At 46.5% G+C, this 19,017-nt stretch overlaps 1 protein-coding gene across 1 annotated transcript in view; it reads left to right on the forward strand.

Moving 5' to 3' along the window:
* The first annotated feature begins 5,053 nt into the window (after positions 1 to 5,053).
* Positions 5,054 to 19,017, forward strand: part of MARCHF4 (membrane associated ring-CH-type finger 4) — a 125,630-nt gene continuing 111,666 nt past the window's right edge. Inside the window, exon 1 of the mRNA XM_077934490.1 lies at positions 5,054 to 7,377. Coding sequence (XP_077790616.1) covers positions 6,874 to 7,377 — 504 coding nt within the window. The 5' untranslated portion in view covers positions 5,054 to 6,873. The remainder of the gene's footprint in view (positions 7,378 to 19,017) is intronic.

Genomic DNA, 19,017 nt, shown 5'->3' on the forward strand with positions numbered 1-19,017 from the left:
CTACCTAATTCAAAGCATTTGCACAGCATGGGCACCAAGTAAGCCTCTCTGGAGAGGGCATTCCATACATGGGGCAGCACCACTGAGAAGACCATTTCCTTGACTGCCAGCCACCTCATCTGAATAGCTGGGGAAACCTAGAGAAGGGCATGTGATCTACTATTGAGCTACAGCAGGCCAAACTTCAGAAGAATAAGAAAGTCTTCTCCTCTCCAGTCCTGCTTTATCTGATTTGGTTCTGTCCACTTCGCTGCCTCCTAGAAGAAGAAGAAACGTCATTTTGATGTTTCCTTAATATTTTGTTTTTCATAGAATTATAGAGCTGTAGAGTTGGAACGAATCCTGAGGGTCATCTAATCCAACCTCCTGCAATGCAGGAATCTCAGCTGAAGCATCCATGACAGACGGTCACCCAACCTCTGCTTTAAAACCTCCAAGAAAGGAGAGTCCACCACCAGAGGTAGATTTAGGGGAGTGCGACTGGTTTGGTTGCACTGGACGCAGAGCCTTGGAGGTGCTGCAGGGGGCACCACAACTATTATGTAGATTGGAAGGCAAGAAGTTGGGAGCATTGAATTTTGGTGTTGCCCAGGGCCTCAAGGTCTGCCAGGGCCACCACTTTCTGAGGGAGTCCATTCCACAGTCATACAGCTCTTCCTGTCAGAAAGCTCTTTCTGATGTCAAGCCAGAATCTCATTTCTTGTAACTTGAAGCCATTGGTCTGGGTCCTACCCTCCAGAGCAGGAGAAAACAAGCTTGTTCCATCCTCCATGTGACAGCCCTTTATATATTCTTTTGTTTTTAATCAAATGACTGTTTTACAGTCAAGAACTGCAACTTATAGAATCCTTAATATATTTCCGTAGGGTTGGTTTTTTGGTCTTTTGTGAAAGACCAGCGGCGTAGTGTGGGTTGTCAGCACCCGGGGCAAGGCAAGTAATTTGCGCCCCCTAACCCCTAACCTGCCGCTGCTGCCAGCTTCTTCTTGCTGCTGCCTGGGCTGGGGTATTTACGGTAAGGTAGCCACGGCGGCGGCGGGGGGGGGTCCGTGTCAGGTGATCTGAGGCGAGTTGCCGCTGGTGCTGCCGCCCAAACGACACCGCTTGCCTGGAGGAGGAGGAGGGCAGAGAGGCGAGGAAAATGCAACATGGCCCAGCAGCTGCAGCGGCGGCGGCGGCAGCGGGGCTGTGAGGAGGGGCTGCCTGGTGCGCCCTCCGCGGCCCTGACGCGCGGGGACCGTGGCGAGCGCTGAGAGCCACTGCCAGCTCGTCGGTTCCGCGAGACATGGGGCTCTGCTACAGCCTGTGCCCGAGGCTCTTCGGCGACTCCGGAGGCGGCGAGCGCCCCCCCAGATGTTGCGCCCGGTGCGGCCGGCCCCCCCTGCACCCCCCACGCTACGCCACTGTGAAAGACAAAACCTTGATTTTCCATGGCACATCAACTCTCAGTGATAAAGTGTTTAACACTTTACAGTGGTTTGAAGTGTAACTTATTTGTGGCAAATTAATTGCATGTGCTGTTTTCATTTGGCTGTGCTGAGTAATTGGATCCACCCCTCTCCACCCTTCATTAGGGAAGAATGAAGAAACTTCCACTGCACTTCATGCTGCTTCTCACCAAAGCCTATTGATAATTTGTATCACAAAGGGAGACCTGGCCCAGTATCACAGCTGAGTGACATTTGAATCTTACCTGCATTGTTCATTGGTGATGGGATTTTTGCTTCTTGGAGTGGTGAGAGGCAAGTGACCAAGCCCTAAACTGCTGAGGGTTTCTCAACACTTATACAGTGTTATTCTTTCTCAACACTTATACAGTGTTATACAGTGTTATTCTGCATAAGAGCACATAAGGAAGCTGGCAAGTAAGTATGTGTATACAGGCAAGGAGTTATCTGGACACCCCTAAGTACAAGAGAACTGTAGGGGGCATTCAAATGACTCCACAACCCTATATAAGACGAGCCCTGCTGGATCAGCCCAAGGGCCCATATAGTCCACCATTCTTATCCAACAGTAGCCAACCAGATGCCCATGAGAAGCCCACAAGCAGGAACCGACTGCAACAGTGGTCTCTCCACTTGTGTATCTGTGAGTGTGCCTTACATGTATATGAACAATCTCTGTGGGATTTTCCATGTGCATATAGGTGTATATCTGCAGCATTGCTTATCTGTTTTCAGGAATAATTGATATAAAACACTGATACAGAACACCATGTTAACTCGCACACACACTAAGTTTAAAAGCATCAGTGATTTAACACCACCAGCAGCAGTCAAATTGTCAAATGGAAGTCCTAGCAAAATAAGTTTCTACAGTGTTAAACATAAAAAAGAGATATGTTTGGCCATTGGACCTCCTTGGAGGCTTAAGCACCAGCGCTGAAGAGGACCTGTTCTGGCTTCCCATGATCTAGCCTCCTAAAAGGGTTTGAGGCAAAACAAGGCCACATCTTGCAATGCAAACCTACAACCAGCTGTGGTATGCATGTGACTAGCAGAACTGCCTGGGCCAATAATGTCCAAGGACAATCCAAATGCCAAATTAATATACAGAAAGCCAGATGAGTTCTCCATCAGGCTTGTCCTCAGTCGTTTAGGTACACTTCACAAAAGGCTAGCCTTGAAAACAGCCCAGAAACTTCAGCAACTCCAAAGTGCACCTGCCAGGATTCTATCAGTAGCTACCCCTTCATACCACATTACATCATTCCTCTGTTGGCTTCACTGGTTGGCAGTGCATGTCCATACTCACTTGAATGTTATGGCTTAAACCTCTAAATGGTTTGCAACCAGAATATCTCTGAACCATATCCCTCCATATGAACATGCCTGAGGCTTACATTTCACTGCAGAAGTTACTCTTCAAGGTACACTGCTGGCTGAGAAACAGCGTATAGATACCTGAGAAATGAATATGGTTATGGAGCCCTTGTGGCCTGCTTTTAGGTGTGTGATAAATATGAATTTATTTAAGTGGATTTTGTTACAATCTTGATTTTATTGTGTATTCCCCTACTTGGTTTTTAGTTTTGCATCGTGGCTTGTTTCTGTTACTGGTTTTTTTTAGGTCGCATTTTTATATTAATTGTTTTATATTGATTTTATGTGAGCTACCTTGTGTACCTTTTGTAACAAGGTAGAGTGTAAATATAGCGCATGCATCCTTTGCAGCCATGATACTTTAATCAGTACCATACTAAGATGATAGAGCTGTCTCAAATATATTCACACTGCCACCATGGTATGTGATAATGGAATGTATTCAAGAGAACAACACAATGGGACACAATTAATATATTTCTTAATGAGCAAAGCATCTCCCAGCATTAATGAAAATATAGATATTCATACTTGTAAGCCATCAAATCCTCTGCAGCTAATTAATCTCGGGGGGGGGGGGGTTGTCTCAGAAGAACCAGATTACCCACTACCCTCTTTGAAATCTTCTGAACTGCATGCAGGATTACACAGCTTCTAGAACAGGTGGTGAACTAGCAGCCTGCAGGTCTGATTTGGCCCACCAAGCCTTGACCCATCAACCCACAACTCACTTTACTGACCGTACTGACTTTGCCCTAAAATTACAACCCATTTATTTCTGATACCTCAGTGAAGCCTGTTGGAAGTAGCAACTAAACTCAAGCAGTAGAATAGATCACTTGATGTGCCAAAACATGTAATATATTTGTTTAAATCATCTCATTCTAAGTGACCTGAAACCCTTCATGTGTGAAGTGAGCTAATATTTCCCGTGTGCGGGGAAAGTATTCCTGAAGATGATCAGTGGCTGTTGTTCTTGGGGGCTCTGCTATTGTGTGTGTTAAGTTTCACGAGGAAACACGATCAAAATTATGCCATGCCACTTGAGAACAGGGGTCATCAAGTCACATGTGCAGTGTCACAAGTGTGCTGTTAATAATACAAGCATTCTGATGGGACAGGGTGAAAGTCCTCATATTATGCGGAGAAACGAAACACACGTTCTCCACTTAAACACACACAAATAAAAACAGATATATAGAAGCATAGTTTCCTCATTGAAGGCACCCACACTAGTTTCCCAAAGACCCTGGCTCAAACTGAGTAGCTGTCCTTCAGATATCTGCACTTTACGACTGCACTTTGTTAAGCAGATAAACTAATAAAACAACCCCCTCTCCCGCAAAGCAGATAAAAAGGATACTAGACCTTATATACATAAAATAGCTGTGCAGGTGAGAGATCAGTTCCTACTCTCACAACATTCCAACGACACACACAAAGAAAATGTGTTCCTAATACTCACAGGTGCACGCACGTAAAGCACAGCTTCCAGAAAACAGAGAAGCAGCGCCACAGACACACACTCCTCTGTACACAGACAACCACGTAGAGATCGTTCTTAGAGATAGATGTATGGCACACTCGCAGATGCATAGATACGGCGTGCGGAATAGGAGCTACCTTTGCCTTCCCACGAGACGCGCACAGTGATCACCCTTCCACGTTCACGCGGAAAAGTGGAAGGCAGGCAATTCCCACGCACAAACATACAGGGACACACGCTTTTACAGCTTACCCACAGACACCGTCTCTTTTTTACACAAACACACGGAGCAGACGAACAAGCAGGCAGCAAAGGAAACAGTAGCCTCACCATATCAACATAATACTCGCAGGACCTAATTTATTGCTGGGGAGGGTGGAAGCTAACACAAGGCGGCTCACAGTTCCGTAGCACAGGTCTCTCCCCCCGCCCCCTCTCTCACACGAGCACCCCCCCTCTCTCTCCCCCTTCCCCCACCCCCCTTACTCTTCGGATCCCTCTGCTAGTTGCGTCAGTTCCCCAGTAGCGCGCCAAGCTGGGCCAGGGAGCTGTCCAGGGCCTTTTGGTGCTGAAACTGCAGCAGCACTCTGACCAGCCCCCCTCCGCCGCTGCTGCTTCCGCCAGCTTCCCTGGCATATTTTCTATGCTAAGCAAGACCTTTCCTTCCCCCACCCCAAACGGTTTATTGACAGCGACTGCCGGCCCTGGAGGCGGAGAGAAGCAAGGCTGGGCAACAACCTCCCTCTCCCGCTCGCTCGCTCGCTCTTTCCCCCCGCCGCCGCTTTTCTGTCTTGGCTTTATTTATTTAAGGGCTGAGCAGCAGCAGGAGGAGGAGGAGAGAGAATCACGTTCCACCCATCCTTCCTCGCTCCCGCCCTTCCTCAACATCCCCATTTGCACTGCAAAACTATCCTCCTTTCCCATTGCATCCCATGGAGGTAGCAACAGCCACATCATCACTGAAAGCCGGGTGGGAGAGAGCTGAGGGGAGGCTGGTGAAAGGGAGAAGCTGATCGCTGCCCAGACGCTAGGAGCTTCAAGCAAAATACCCCCACTCTTCGCTTTTTTCCCTTCTCGATCTGGCACATCGTATTCCTAACAAGCCTGCTTTCATTTTTTCCCCCTACCCAAAGCCGAGGATACTATCTACGTGTGGGGTCCCCCACCCCCACCTCTTTTTATTTTAAAGACTTGCAATGGTTAAGCGTCAATGCCATTGAGCGAAAACAACAGTCAGAGAAAGAGGAGGAGAAGGAGGAGGAGGAGGAGGACAGGGGAAGAGGAAGATGAAACTGGAGACGGTTGTAGCGGCGGAAAAGAAGGAGCCTTATGCATCAAAAGGAGATCCCTGCATCTGCTGAACGCACCTTTTCCTCCGCGTCAGCCACAATGGTCTGTACAGGCTGTCAATGCGTTTGATGACGTCCCTATTTTGTGAAAGGGGAAAGGAAACGTGACAATGTAAGATCCACGTTCTCTTGGTCAATTTCGTGCGAAAAGGATAGAACCGTTTTCTACGGATTTGTTTTCCTCCCCAAAGTCTAGGAGGGAAAACCATTTGAGGAATTACTAAGATCCACGTCCCCTCCTCAATCCTAATCCTAATAATAATAATAATAATAATAATAATAATAATGTGTGTATGCGTGAGTGTGGTCCAGACAGTTCCTGGAACGGGGAGTGAAAACATAATCCAGTGAATTTGGGTATATAAAAATTAACCTCATTTAATACTCACTTCCTTTCAGGACTTTCAAATTTTCTATTGAGAATATTTTAATAAAGTAACATTTCAACTAATCGGTGAGGATTTCACATCGAGGGTGTGTTTTCCCCTCTTCCCCAAGAAATGTGTGCATCTTTTTTCAATGAAATCAGTTTTGATATTACTATTAATAATGATTATGATGATAGAAACAAGAACTAATTTTGCATTTTATTAATGATCTGCTCTGCTGATATTCTGTCAGAGACACATTTTTAAAACGTTCCAACTAAATCAAAATAGTAATAAGGAGAAATACTTGACATGCCAAATACTGTTGGAAAAAACTATATACACATATATATATTTATTTTCTCCACACCTTCTGGTGACTTGAATTCCTCTTCCACTTCCTCCTTTTTTTGGAGTTACCAATTGTTATCAGTTTCCACCACATTTTCCGAACTATCCTACCCAGCACTTGGAGTGGATAGGGCTTCTTTCCATAACTATTTCATTTTAACTTTTTTAAAAGGAATTGTGGAATTGCTCATTTAAAAAAAGGAGATGTGAGAAGGAGGAGCTTGAAATCAATATTTTGTGGTTGTTGTTTTAAAAGGAAACCTCATGATTGTTGTGTGTGTGTGTGTGTTTAAAACGGGGTTGCTGTGACATATCCGAAAGATCTTCCTACAAATTCCACTTTTGTTATTTAGCTAGCTCTTATATATGTATCAGTGAATTTGGGTGGGAGCAGGGAAAAGGAAACGGAAATTAACCAATCCAGCCCTCTTGCTCTTGGGTGCCCCCTACCGGCCCCATTTTTTCCCACCCGTGCCTGTCTGGAAGGGAAGGCACATGTTAATACCAACCGGTGCGATCGTTTTATGGTACTGTTGCTGCGGATTGCTGATCCCCAGACAGATGTCGCGCCACCAGGGTCTCCTCAAGTGCCGCTGCCGCATGTTGTTCAATGACCTGAAGGTCTTCCTCCTGAGGAGACCCCCCGCGCCCCCTCCGCCCTCGCCGCCGCCTCTCCCTCCCATGAACAGTGGAGACCAAGCCTTGAGCTTGCAGGCTTCTAACAACAACACGCTGACCACGCTCTATGGAGGGCGAAGGGGACCTTGGAGAGCGCCGACTGCCGGGGGTGGTGGAGGGGGAGGGGGGGCAACGAGCCCTCCAGAAGAGGAGTGGGGAAGTCCTGGAGGAGAGGGAGAGCAGCCCATGTCTATGATGAGCAGCGCCTCCTCCGAGGACTTCTGCAAAGGGAAGGCGGAAGATCGGTATTCCCTGGGGAGCAGTTTGGACAGTGGCATGAGGACACCGCTCTGCAGGATCTGCTTTCAGGGCCCAGAGCAGGTGAGTGTGTGTGTTTATGCACATATATGTTTACATTCACCTGAGAGAGACTTCCTGCAAAGCCAGACTTTCCTACACCTCCAAAATAGCACTTGCCCCTCCTCCCCACCCCACCCATCTCCACATTGATTCTCCACCCAAGCTGGAAAGGCTCCCCGCCCCCTCTCTCCGCACATTCACACAGCTGCCTGGGGTGTTCCATTTATCTGTATCTGTAGTGAAGTTTCGAGAGAGAGAGAAAAGGAGAGCAGAGCAGTCGGGGGCACAATGCCCCAACTTGGTAACTTTTGATGAAAGAGGACTGGAAAGTACTGCAACACAGTAGGCCCAGGACCAAAAGCACACAGGTGCATACACCAATCACAAACATGAATAGACAAACCCCTCCAAAAAAAAAGTATCACAACAAGGGTCCAGGACCATCTCCCTCCTTTTCTGCATAAGCAGTAGTAAACATAAAGTACAATTTAAAAAAGAAGAAGAAGAAATCCAGAAATATTAAGCTCCACATATGTAGTTGTTCTGCTGGTGAAGTTTAATTACATTCCTGGTAGTTTGTGCCAGGTCAGGCATTACTCTTCCATTGCAACGGAGGAGTGAAAGAAATGATGAGTGAAAGAAATACAGTTTAATGCACTTGTGAAGGGTCTGTGAGCCACCTTTTATGGTCAGCCCTGAAGATGCTAGCCATTCCTTGCTTTAAGTTCTGGTAGATGGATTGTCTTTCTGTGTCAATAGCATTCCACATGCAAAGTTACATGGACATAGGCAAGTATTGCTCAGAGTTACACTGTTATTGCCTTCCTACTGCTGATTTGGTGTTATGTTTTGTTGCTTGGCTTTCCAAACAGCAGAGGCATCGCTTTTGTTTGACTGATGGTTTGCAACTTGGTGGAGAAAAGTGGACTATACAGCTTCCCCCAGATAGCATTTCATTTCAAGTGTTTTGGAAATTTTTCAGACTTTCTAAGTTCGGTGTGATCCAGATTTGGTCAGAGTAGACCAATTGAAATCAGTTGAATTGGAAGTTAGTCTTGACTAATTGAAGTTTATGTATTTGAATGGGTCTACACTCCAAGTATGTCTAAGTTTGTATCCAAGCTTGTGCGATTTCATGTGTTAGAAAATATTGTGCATAATGAAAGTAATGTCATCTTTGATACCTGGCTGAAAGATCACAGTGTGTCAAATTAATGAATTAAACAAGCTTGTCTCAGATTGGCTAACTTCTGAAATGCTAAAAATGTGTGGACATCCTGAAAGCTTGAATTTCAGCACTGCTCAGCTAGCAGATGTTTAAAGATTACAAAATAAGGCAAAAGTAAACAAACAGCCAAGCAATTTAAAGCAATTAGTTTTTTTTAAAAAAAAAAACAACAAACAGCAGCACACTTTTCTAGGAAGTGTATTTAGAAAGCACGATGACATAATGATTCATTAGGAATGATGAGCAATTGAAATTGTGCAACAAAACTTCTAAACTTTCATTTTTGGTGTGAGGGCTCACCCATCACAATCAGATACACTGGACACATTTGGGGTGCAGTGTCTTTTTCATAGCCTTTGGACATGCATACATACATACTATGCTATTGTGCAACTCCTGTTTGATTGTAATATGCTCAGAGCAGATGTTTCCACTAAATTGTGTTCATTGACCACAATCTGTTACACAGTTGCACATGTTTTATCATTATTAAAATAGCTGGAGCTACTCCGTGCTGTATCACAAACATTGTTTTAACATGGATATCCTGTAGCCTTGATCATGAATGGTTGTGTAGTATTTGTGAGGCCACATTAGATGCTTTCATGAAATAAAGTGATGTGGTAATATCTGTAATGCAGAGTCAGAATATAGGATTTATCTCTGTAGAGTCAGGCTGGCACCTTGGAATCAGACAATGAAGACCCTGAATTTGCCTCTGTTCTCATACAATATTTCATAGGTTGGACTTGGGCATCTTTCTCTCTGAGTCTCAGTTTTGAGCCAGCAAAAGGACTCACCATGGCCAGTCAAAATGCTGAACAAGTTGAGAATGGCAAAGCCTGTTCAGTGATAAAGTATTATTGAAAGAATAGTGGTGCTAATGTTGTGGTTGTTAACACACACACAATGCTATAGTTGAAAGGAAGACTGAGAAGAATGCTTCTACATGTAGCATTCTGAAAAGTTCTCTGTGGAACATCAGATGGCTAACTTATGCTTCCAATTCTGGTGGGCCACTGTGGTTTCAATTGTATGGTTTGACCAGTGGATGGTTTGAGTGGATGGTTCAGCCTTCCAACAGACAGTGTGTGTGTGTGTGTGTGTGTGTGTGTGTGTGTGTGTGTGTGTGCGCGCGCATGTCTATGATGAAAGGTTTGGATGAGATGGTCTTTCATGTCTTCCAGTAATGCTAAATGAACCAGTGGCAAAACACTCTTCCATCATACGCTTAGTAGCAATTAGAACTTGAGTTTTGCTATTTGCAGACATAGATCCAAAATAACAAGCAGGGGTGATGAATGCTTTGTGTAGTATAAAACTGGTTCCTGGCCTGACACCATGCAGGCACCAAAATAGCAATCACTCTGATGATTACACTCCTGTCACCCAGAATGCTTGTACTCAGTTGCCCACTGATACACATCCAGGGTTCAACCAGTTATTCATACACCAAGCATCCAACCTGTGGCTCACTGCAGCTCTCAAAGATCAGCTGCACATTGGCTAATACCAAATTGCAGAAATCCACTAGTACAGGCTCCGCTTTATGTGAAAGACAAAAATACTTTCCCTCCAACAAATAAAAATGTAAGGTCACAGTACAATACATATATTTTAAAAACAGAAACTGAGAAAGGTTAACTACAGTCCTGCACATAAAATGCACAGGCACTGCAGCAAATTGGCAGAACAGGAGGGGGAATGCAATGTACTTATACCAGGTAGGTTCAGAATCTGCTGGAAGATCTCTTTAGTTCTGCTGCAGTCCCAATCCTGCCCTTTTACTAGAACGGAGGTTGGCTTGAGTGGAAATGTTTTATCTTAACTGGATTCTTAGTGCCATGCACCAACTCCATCCTTAGTACAGCAAATGTTGCATTTAGTAGTAAAAATTCTGTTGTTGTTGTTGTTTAGTCGTTTAGTAGTGTCCAACTCTTCGTGACCCCATGGACCAGAGCACGCCAGGCACTCCTGTCATCCCAAACTCATGAAATTAGCATTTACTTTTTTGGGGTAATCCTGCTGCTAATGTTTAATGTAAGAGTAATGTAATGTAATAAGGAATGACATATATTTCCTAGCTTAGTTTGTGAGGCTGTACCAAAAAATGGGCTGGAATCAGGATTTGCTGTAGTTTCTCTTACATCACTGTGTGGAATCCAGAGCTGACTTTGCTATACTGTGAGTGTAAATGTTAAGGTCTCCTAAGGAAGAAAGGAAAAGGCATTTTAGTCGTCAGCATTTTAGTAGAGCCTTGAGTCTATTGTAAGGGCATTGGATGGAGCATGTCTTGCGGCCTAATAAGAAAAATTCAGCATCTCACAAGGGTAGTGAAGATGCCTCATACTCATGCAGCATCTAAAACATAAAGAGTTTGGCAGAGAGATTCATAGTGAGGAATGGAAACAGAAGGGATCTTGTGTGACTTCAGTTTGTCCAGCAGTGAGAATGGTATCTAGAAAAACTGAAGTGCCCAGCAGGGCACTAGATCTTGTTGCTGGTTGTGATGTCCTGGTACTGTGTTGTCCAATATTTGTTTTGACCAGCTGTAAGTCTCTACCAGGGCTATAACTAGAAATGGCTCTTTGGCAGCTGTCCCCATGTGGTGAGTCACAGAACAGTGATTGGAACATTATTCTGAGCGATTCAACATTATCATTCTCTGGATTGAGTGGCAGTTGGTTGGCCATTGAGTCTTTTTAGACAAGAAGAGTTCCTGTTTGAGATGATAATTTGAGTAAACAAAAACCAAAAAACAGGCTCTTGTATGTTCTTTAGCTTTGAGTCACATCTGACTGCTGCCCAAGGCTGTGCCCTGACACTGGCATACATTTGTACAAGCTTCTGTGGTTTGGGCAAGTCAGAATCTCTTTGGAGATAAGTGCAAACAAAGGTACAAACATGACATGCAAGGGATTTGGTGGGAGCTCCTGAGGCCGCTGTTGCAGTTCTTGGGCTAGGTCCTGGTGCTAGGTCCTGGTGCTGAGGTGTCCATAGAGAGCATTGGTTATTGTTATTATGTGTGCTTAAGGTCCCAGGTTCAATCCACGGCATCTCCGCATAAGAATGGGAATGGTGAAACCCTGGAGAGCTGCTGCCAGTTTATGTTTGCAACACTGAGTTTGCTGGGCCAATGGGTCTGACCCTGTGTAAAGCAACCCCCATTGTTCCTCTTTCCTGCCAGTGTCACTCTTGTACCTAATCGCTGCACAGAACCAGAGTGCTGATTTGCAGTATACTCTGTTAGCCAGAGGATAAATGACCAGTGAGACACAGTCCTTGGTGGTGACTTCTGTAATTGATGGTTTCAGCAAAATGCCTTAAGATGATTTAAAAACAAACAAACAAACAAAAAAACCCTCTCTGTTTAAATACACATTTTCCCCCCCTCTGCCAGACAAATTACACCTTGTGGAATTTTATTTCTTTTTTATATGTTTAGAAAGCCACTCTTCTGAAGATGCATGCAACTATTCCCCTTGCGTATCCTGCATAATTCATCTTTATAGAGGTACACAAACTGTTTATCTTTCTGCGCTAGTCCAGGAAAGATGGAATCTATGAAGCGTGGCTTTGTGTGTGTGTATGTAGAGATTATAATCAGCGTTAAAGCAAAGAGTCTGCTTTAGAGAGCACTGAAGCCTTAAGACAATGGCAGCACAATTGTATGCCTGCCTACTCAAAAGTAAGTCCCATTGAGTACAGTGGAGCTTACTCCTTTGTAAGTGAGGACTCTCCTGTGTGAGTGTCTGAGGGCCCTGCTCCTTCCTGCCACTCACCATCTGGCCCAGGGCGGGGCCTGAAGGACTCACAGGGACTGCTGTGTTCTGCTGCCCAGGAGGACTCTCCTGTGTGAGTGTCTGAGGGCCCTGCTCCTTCCTGCCACTCACCATCTGGCCTGGGGCGGGGCCTGAGGCCTCATAAGGACTGCTGCGTTCTGCTGCCCAGGAGGACTCTCCTGTGTGAGTGTCTGAGGGCCCTGCTCCTTCCTGCCACTCACCATCTGGCCCAGGGCGGGGCCTGAGGCCTCATAAGGACTGCTGCGTTCTGCTGCCCAGGAGGACTCTCCTGTGTGAGTGTCTGAGGGCCCTGCTCCTTCCTGCCACTCACCATCTGGCCCAGGGCGGGGCCTGAAGGACTCACAGGGACTGCTGCGTTCTGCTGCCCAGGAGGACTCTCCTGTGTGAGTGTCTGAGGGCCCTGCTCCTTCCTGCCACTCACCATCTGGCCCAGGGCGGGGCCTGAAGGACTCACAGGGACTGCTGCGTTCTGCTGCCCAGGAGGACTCTCCTGTGTGAGTGTCTGAGGGCCCTGCTCCTTCCTGCCACTCACCATCTGGCCCAGGGCGGGGCCTGAAGGACTCACAGGGACTGCTGCGTTCTGCTGCCCAGGAGGACTCTCCTGTGTGAGTGTCTGAGGGCCCTGCTCCTTCCTGCCACTTACCATCTGGCCCAGGGCAGGGCCTGAAGGACTCACAGGGACTGCTGCGTTCTGCTGCCCAGGAGAACTCTCCTGTGTGAGTGTCTGAGGGCCCTGCTCCTTCCTGCCACTCACCATCTGGCCCAGGGCGGGGCCTGAAGGACTCACAGGGACTGCTGCGTTCTGCTGCCCAGGAGGACTCTCCTGTGTGAGTGTCCGAGGGCCCTGCTCCTTCCTGCCACTCACCATCTGGCCCAGGGCAGGGCCTGACAGGACTCACAGGGACGGTTGCTGTCACTGCTGCTGCGGCCCAGGGGGATCCGGTGGGGCGCAGAGTTCCTTTTAAAATGTTTTAAAATTTTCCTTTTCCTTTTCCTTTTATTTTTTTGTATATGTGGGGACGGGGATGGGGGTGGGATGGATGTTTAGTTGGGAATTTGTTTGATTTTAATGGATTTGTAATTTTTATAGTTTTTCATTTGTATTGCTTTTTGTTTTCTGAATTTTGTTTGTTTGTTTGTTTGTTTTTGTTTTTATTGTTTTAAGGTCTTATTTTGTTCTTAAGGGGAAGGGTCAGGGCTGCCGAGGAGTGGGTCCCAGCCAACAAAATGGCTGGGGTATGTTCCACAGGGGGGGATGCACTGGGACAACCGATCTCAGTGATCACGGGTAGGAGGAGGAGTTACGCTAAGACCAGACCATGTCATTACAGAGGAGGCAGGTTTAGTCGTTGTCTGAGGACTATCCCTGCCTCCGGGTCTGGTCCTGTCCGGACGGATACTAGAATCAGGAAGGGATACCCACATAGCCTGAAGGTGCTGCTGTGCAATGCCAGGTCAATGATTCATAAGACCACTGCCATCCATGACTTGATCATGGATGGAGGATTTGACCTGGCTTGTGTAACAGAGACTTGGTTGGATGAAGCAGATGGGCCTGTTCTTGCCGCTGCTTGTCCACCGGGTTTCTCTTACGCACAGCAACCCAGGCCTTGTGGGCGGGGAGGGGGGGTTGCAGTGATTTTTAGGAAGTCATTAGTTTGCACCAGGCGTCCTGTTAGGAAGACCCAGTTCTCTGAGTGCATGTTCTGGAAGTTGGGCAATAGGGGCAGTACAGGATTCCTTTTGGTGTACCGACCTCCCCGCTGCACCAAGGATTCCCTGCCCGAGCTGCTTCAGGTCGTGGCGGATGTTCTCCTGGAGACACCTAGTTTGGTTGTCCTCGGGGATTTTAATATCCATGCCGACACGACCTTACAAGGGGCCGCTCGGGACTTCGTGGAAAGCATGGCCTCCATGGGGCTGTCCCTGAATAACTTTGGCCCAACCCATAGCCGCGGACATGCCTTGGACCTGGTGTTTACCTCCATGGATGTTGGTGTTCTGACACTAAATAAAAGTGAAACAAAAGAAGTGCCATGGTCAGACCACTTCCTGGTGCAACTTGACTTCTCCGCGACCCTTCCCCTCTGCAGGGAGGTGGGACCGATTCGGATGGTCCGCCCCCGCCACTTAATGGATCCAAATGGCTTCCAGAGAGTGGTAGGGGATGCTTTATCCCATGTTGATGGCCTTTCAGCTGATTCCCTGGTGGCCCGCTGGAATGTGGAGTTAACCAGGGCTATTGACTGTTTGGCTCCGAAGCGCCCTCTCCGATTGCATGGAGCCCGGACAGCCCCGTGGTTTTCCACGGATCTGAGGGCAATGAAACAATCGTTGAGACGGCTAGAGCGCCGGTGGCGGATGACCCATTCTGAAGCTGACCGGACACAGGTTAGAGCTCAGTGTCGAGCCTACCAAGTGGCGGTAGCGACGGCGAAGAAGGCCTTCTTCGCCGCCTCTATTGCATCTGCAGAAAACAGCAGCAGGAGACTTTTTCAGGTGGTCCGCAATTTAGCGGAACCACCTGCTACATCGGGGCCCAGTACGGGCCACATGATCTCCTGCAATGATTTTGCAAAGTTTTTTGCAGATAAAGTCGCTCAGATTCGGGAAGAGGTAGACACCACCGTGGGAGCAGGGCCAGGGCGGGAGAGTGCTAGAGTCCTGTCTAGTCAAATTGCGTGGGATCAATTCCAATCTGTTACCTCCGAGGATGTGGACAGGCTGCTTGGACGAGTGAAACCAACCACCTGTCTCCTGGATCCTTGCCCATCCTGGCTTATAAAAGCTAGCCGGGAAGGGCTGGGCGATGGGCTTCGTGGGGTGGTGAATGCTTCCCTCCGTGAGGGAACCTTCCCAGACCCGTTGAAAGAGGCGGTTATTAAACCGCTTCTTAAAAAACCATCTTTAGATGCGGCCACGATGGCCAACTATCGCCCAGTCTCAAATCTTCCATTCTTGGGCAAGGTGATTGAGCGAGTGGTTGCTGAACAACTCCAGGCACGCCTGGAAGAAGCGGACCATTTGGATCCCTTCCAATCGGGATTCAGGCCTCATCACGGGACTGAAACTGCCTTGGTCGCACTGGTTGATGATCTCCGGCGGGCTAGGGACAAAGGTGAGAGCTGTTTCCTAGTTCTGCTGGATCTCTCAGCGGCATTTGATACCATCGACCATAACATCCTTCTGGACCGTCTTGAGGGGCTGGGAGCTGGGGGTACTGTCATACAGTGGTTCCGCTCCTTCCTCCTGGGCCGTGTTCAGAAAGTGGTGGTGGGGGATGAGTGTTCAGACCCCTGGGCTCTCACTTGTGGGGTGCCTCAGGGTTCTGTCCTCTCCCCTATGCTTTTCAACATCTACATGCAGCCGCTGGGAGAGATCATCAGGGGGTTTGGGCTGGGTGTTCATCAGTATGCAGATGATACCCAGCTCTACCTTTCTTTCAAATCAGAACCAGTGAAGGCGGTGACGGTCCTGTGTGAGTGTCTGGAGGCGGTTGGAGGATGGATGGCGGCAAACAGATTGAGATTGAATCCTGACAAGACAGAAGTACTGTTTCTGGGGGACAGGAGGCGGGCAGGTGTGGAGGATTCCCTGGTCCTGAATGGGGTAACCGTGCCCCTGAAGGACCAGGTGCGCAGCCTGGGAGTCATTTTGGACTCACAGCTGTCCATGGAGGCACAGGTTAAATCCGTGTCCAGGGCAGCTGTGTACCAGCTCCATCTGGTACGTAGGCTGAGACCCTATCTGCCCGCGGACTGCCTCGCCAGAGTGGTGCATGCTCTGGTTATCTCCCGCTTGGACTACTGCAATGCGCTCTACGTGGGGCTACCTTTGAAGGTGACCCGGAAACTACAACTAATCCAGAATGCAGCAGCCAGACTGGTGACTGGGAACGGCCGCCGAGACCATATAACACCGGTCTTGAAAGACCTACATTGGCTCCCAGTACGTTTCCGAGCACAATTCAAAGTGTTGGTGCTGACCTTTAAAGCCCTAAACGGCCTCGGTCCAGTATACCTGAAGGAGCGTCTCCACCTCCATCGTTCTACCCGGACACTGAGGTCCAGCACCGAGGGCCTTCTGGCGGTTCCCTCACTGCGAGAAGCCAAGTTACAGGGAACCAGGCAGAGGGCCTTCTCGGTAGTGGCGCCCTCCCTGTGGAACGCCCTCCCACCAGATGTCAAAGAGAACAACAACTACCAGACTTTTAGAAGACATCTGAAGGCAGCCCTGTTTAGGGAAACTTTTAATGTTTGATGTATCACAGTATTTTAATATTCTTTTGGAAGCCGCCCAGAGTGGCTGGGGAAACCCAGCCAGATGGGCGGGGTATAAATAATAAATTATTATTATTATTATTATTATTATATGATGACAGCCTTAGGGTCAAAACACACATTGCTGGATTTTAAACTAATTAGGCATGGAAGGCTCCCCCTCCATTTGCATTAAGTGCACAGGAAAGGGATATTTATTCCCTCCCTTCCTGGCCATGATCATGGATGGAAACCAACCCAGCTTTGATCCCACAAGTTCAAGTCCAATGCAGCGGGGGCGAACCCTGTGCAAGGCCAAAATTTGAGACCCTCTCTAGCCCCTGCCAGGTAAGAGGCACCAGGTTTTCAGAAGGAGGCAGGAGGGCTCTGGTAGGTCTTAGAGCCACCGCCCCCTCATTCCCAAAGTTGGTAAGTCCTTGCTGGGTTTGGGGAAGAAGGCGGGAAGGCTCTAGTACCCTGCCAGAGCCCTCATTCCCTTGAGAAGGGTTAAACCTCACCATGCTCTGCAGTCTAAATGAAAGCTGCTCCCCACCTCCATACTTAACTTAAAATATCTCCCAATGGCTCATAATAATAAAAACATAACATAGCTTGGCCCTCAAACACTTGTTTTTTTATTTATTATTATGTATTTATTGGTTTTTTTGGGGGGGTGTTCCAGATGTTTTAGATTACAACTGTGCTGGCTGAGGTTGATAGGAGTTGTAGTCCAAAATAGCTGGAGGGCAATATGTTGGCAAAGGCTGCAAGAGAAACAAACAACAACAACAACCTCACGCCTGGATGGTATGTTTTCAGAGTCTCTTGAAATCAATGGGGCATAGTAACCAGATGCAGCTGTGAAAGTAGAGGATTCCACATCTGCGGGGCCACCACAAAGGATGACTGTTTTTTCACACACACCCCTCACGCATCTGAGGTGGACTTTTGAGGAAGGTATTTGATGTCAATCTCAGTGCACACGAAACATTGTTATTATTACTATTATTTATCAGACATATATTTTTTTCTTCAACAGGCAATCATATATGTGATAGGAACAGCAATAACAGCAACAGGAAAGAAGAAAATGTTATACAGATGAGTTCCAATTATCATTCTCCTTAGAACATTGAAAATCCATAATTAACACTCAGATTCCATATACTCTACAATACTCCAAAAAATGGGTAATGCATTAATTCTGCCATCACCACATAGTCACCAGAGATGGGCAGAGTATAAATAAATTATTATTATTATTATTATTATTATTATTATTATTATTATTCCATATTTTATCATGCCATTCTTTAACTGTTTGGGACTATTGCCCACCTCTATTTGCCAGCATATAAAATTCTGGTAGCTGCTAGCAAATATGAAATCATTTCCTTATGTTCTTTCTTTATTGGCCTTTCCAAATAATTTAATAGAATTGTAAGTGGATGCAACGGAAATTCATAACCCAACATTTTCACTAGCTGAACTTTAATTTTCTCCCAGAACTTTCTTGCCAAATCAGATTATATTGGTGTTAGTGATTATGCTCTGATTTAATATATAATGCCTATATGTTAATATGAACACATACTCAGAATTTCTTAGGTTTATTGAATATTCTGCAGGTAAGGTCTACACAATACAAAAGGCAGAAAGGTTGTTTCTTTTTTTAAAAAAAGAAGAAACAGCAACAAACCTGAATGGACATAATAACAAACACACCGAAAAAGGCTGTCACCCATGAGATTTAAAAGAAATTAAGGTAACACCAAAATATCCTTGCCAGAGGTTATTTATACCATAAATATAATGTATTGGCTGCCCAATTGCTTCTTTCCAGTTTTCATGACAAGAGAGATGAATAGATTCATTGAACCAGCCTCTCTTGGCAAAGACATATGCAGCGTTTTGAGTTCCACATGTGCCTTTATCAGGCAATAATCTTCACCAGAATCTGAATACTGAGAATGAACATATCTGCTTCCCCATCCTCTGCCCAATTATGAAATAATAAGGAAGGACAGGAAGCATATTGAAGAATGCTTTAAAAAAAAGCATTATTGATTGGAAATGCAAACTTTCAGGCAGGAACTGTTTCTGCATACAATACACTGTCAAGTCCCATAAAGAGATGCAAATCCTATTTTGATTTTCTTTACAAACAAGCCTAAATAAGATTTCTCCCTGTGCGTCTTTCTCATCTGTCTTTGCAAGTTTTTGTTTTTTTTAATATAATCTCACCACTAAAGCAAGCCAAAAAGGCTGCAAGGATTTTCAGATTTCAGTTTTATGGCAGTCCGAAACACGGCAGCCTCCAAGCAGCTGACTTGCTTGTATCTTAAGATCTGTGTGTGTGATGGTGGCTTTT

This window comes from Podarcis muralis, chromosome 1 (genome assembly GCF_964188315.1).
Source record: "Podarcis muralis chromosome 1, rPodMur119.hap1.1, whole genome shotgun sequence".
Classification (NCBI taxonomy): Eukaryota; Metazoa; Chordata; class Lepidosauria; order Squamata; family Lacertidae; genus Podarcis; species Podarcis muralis.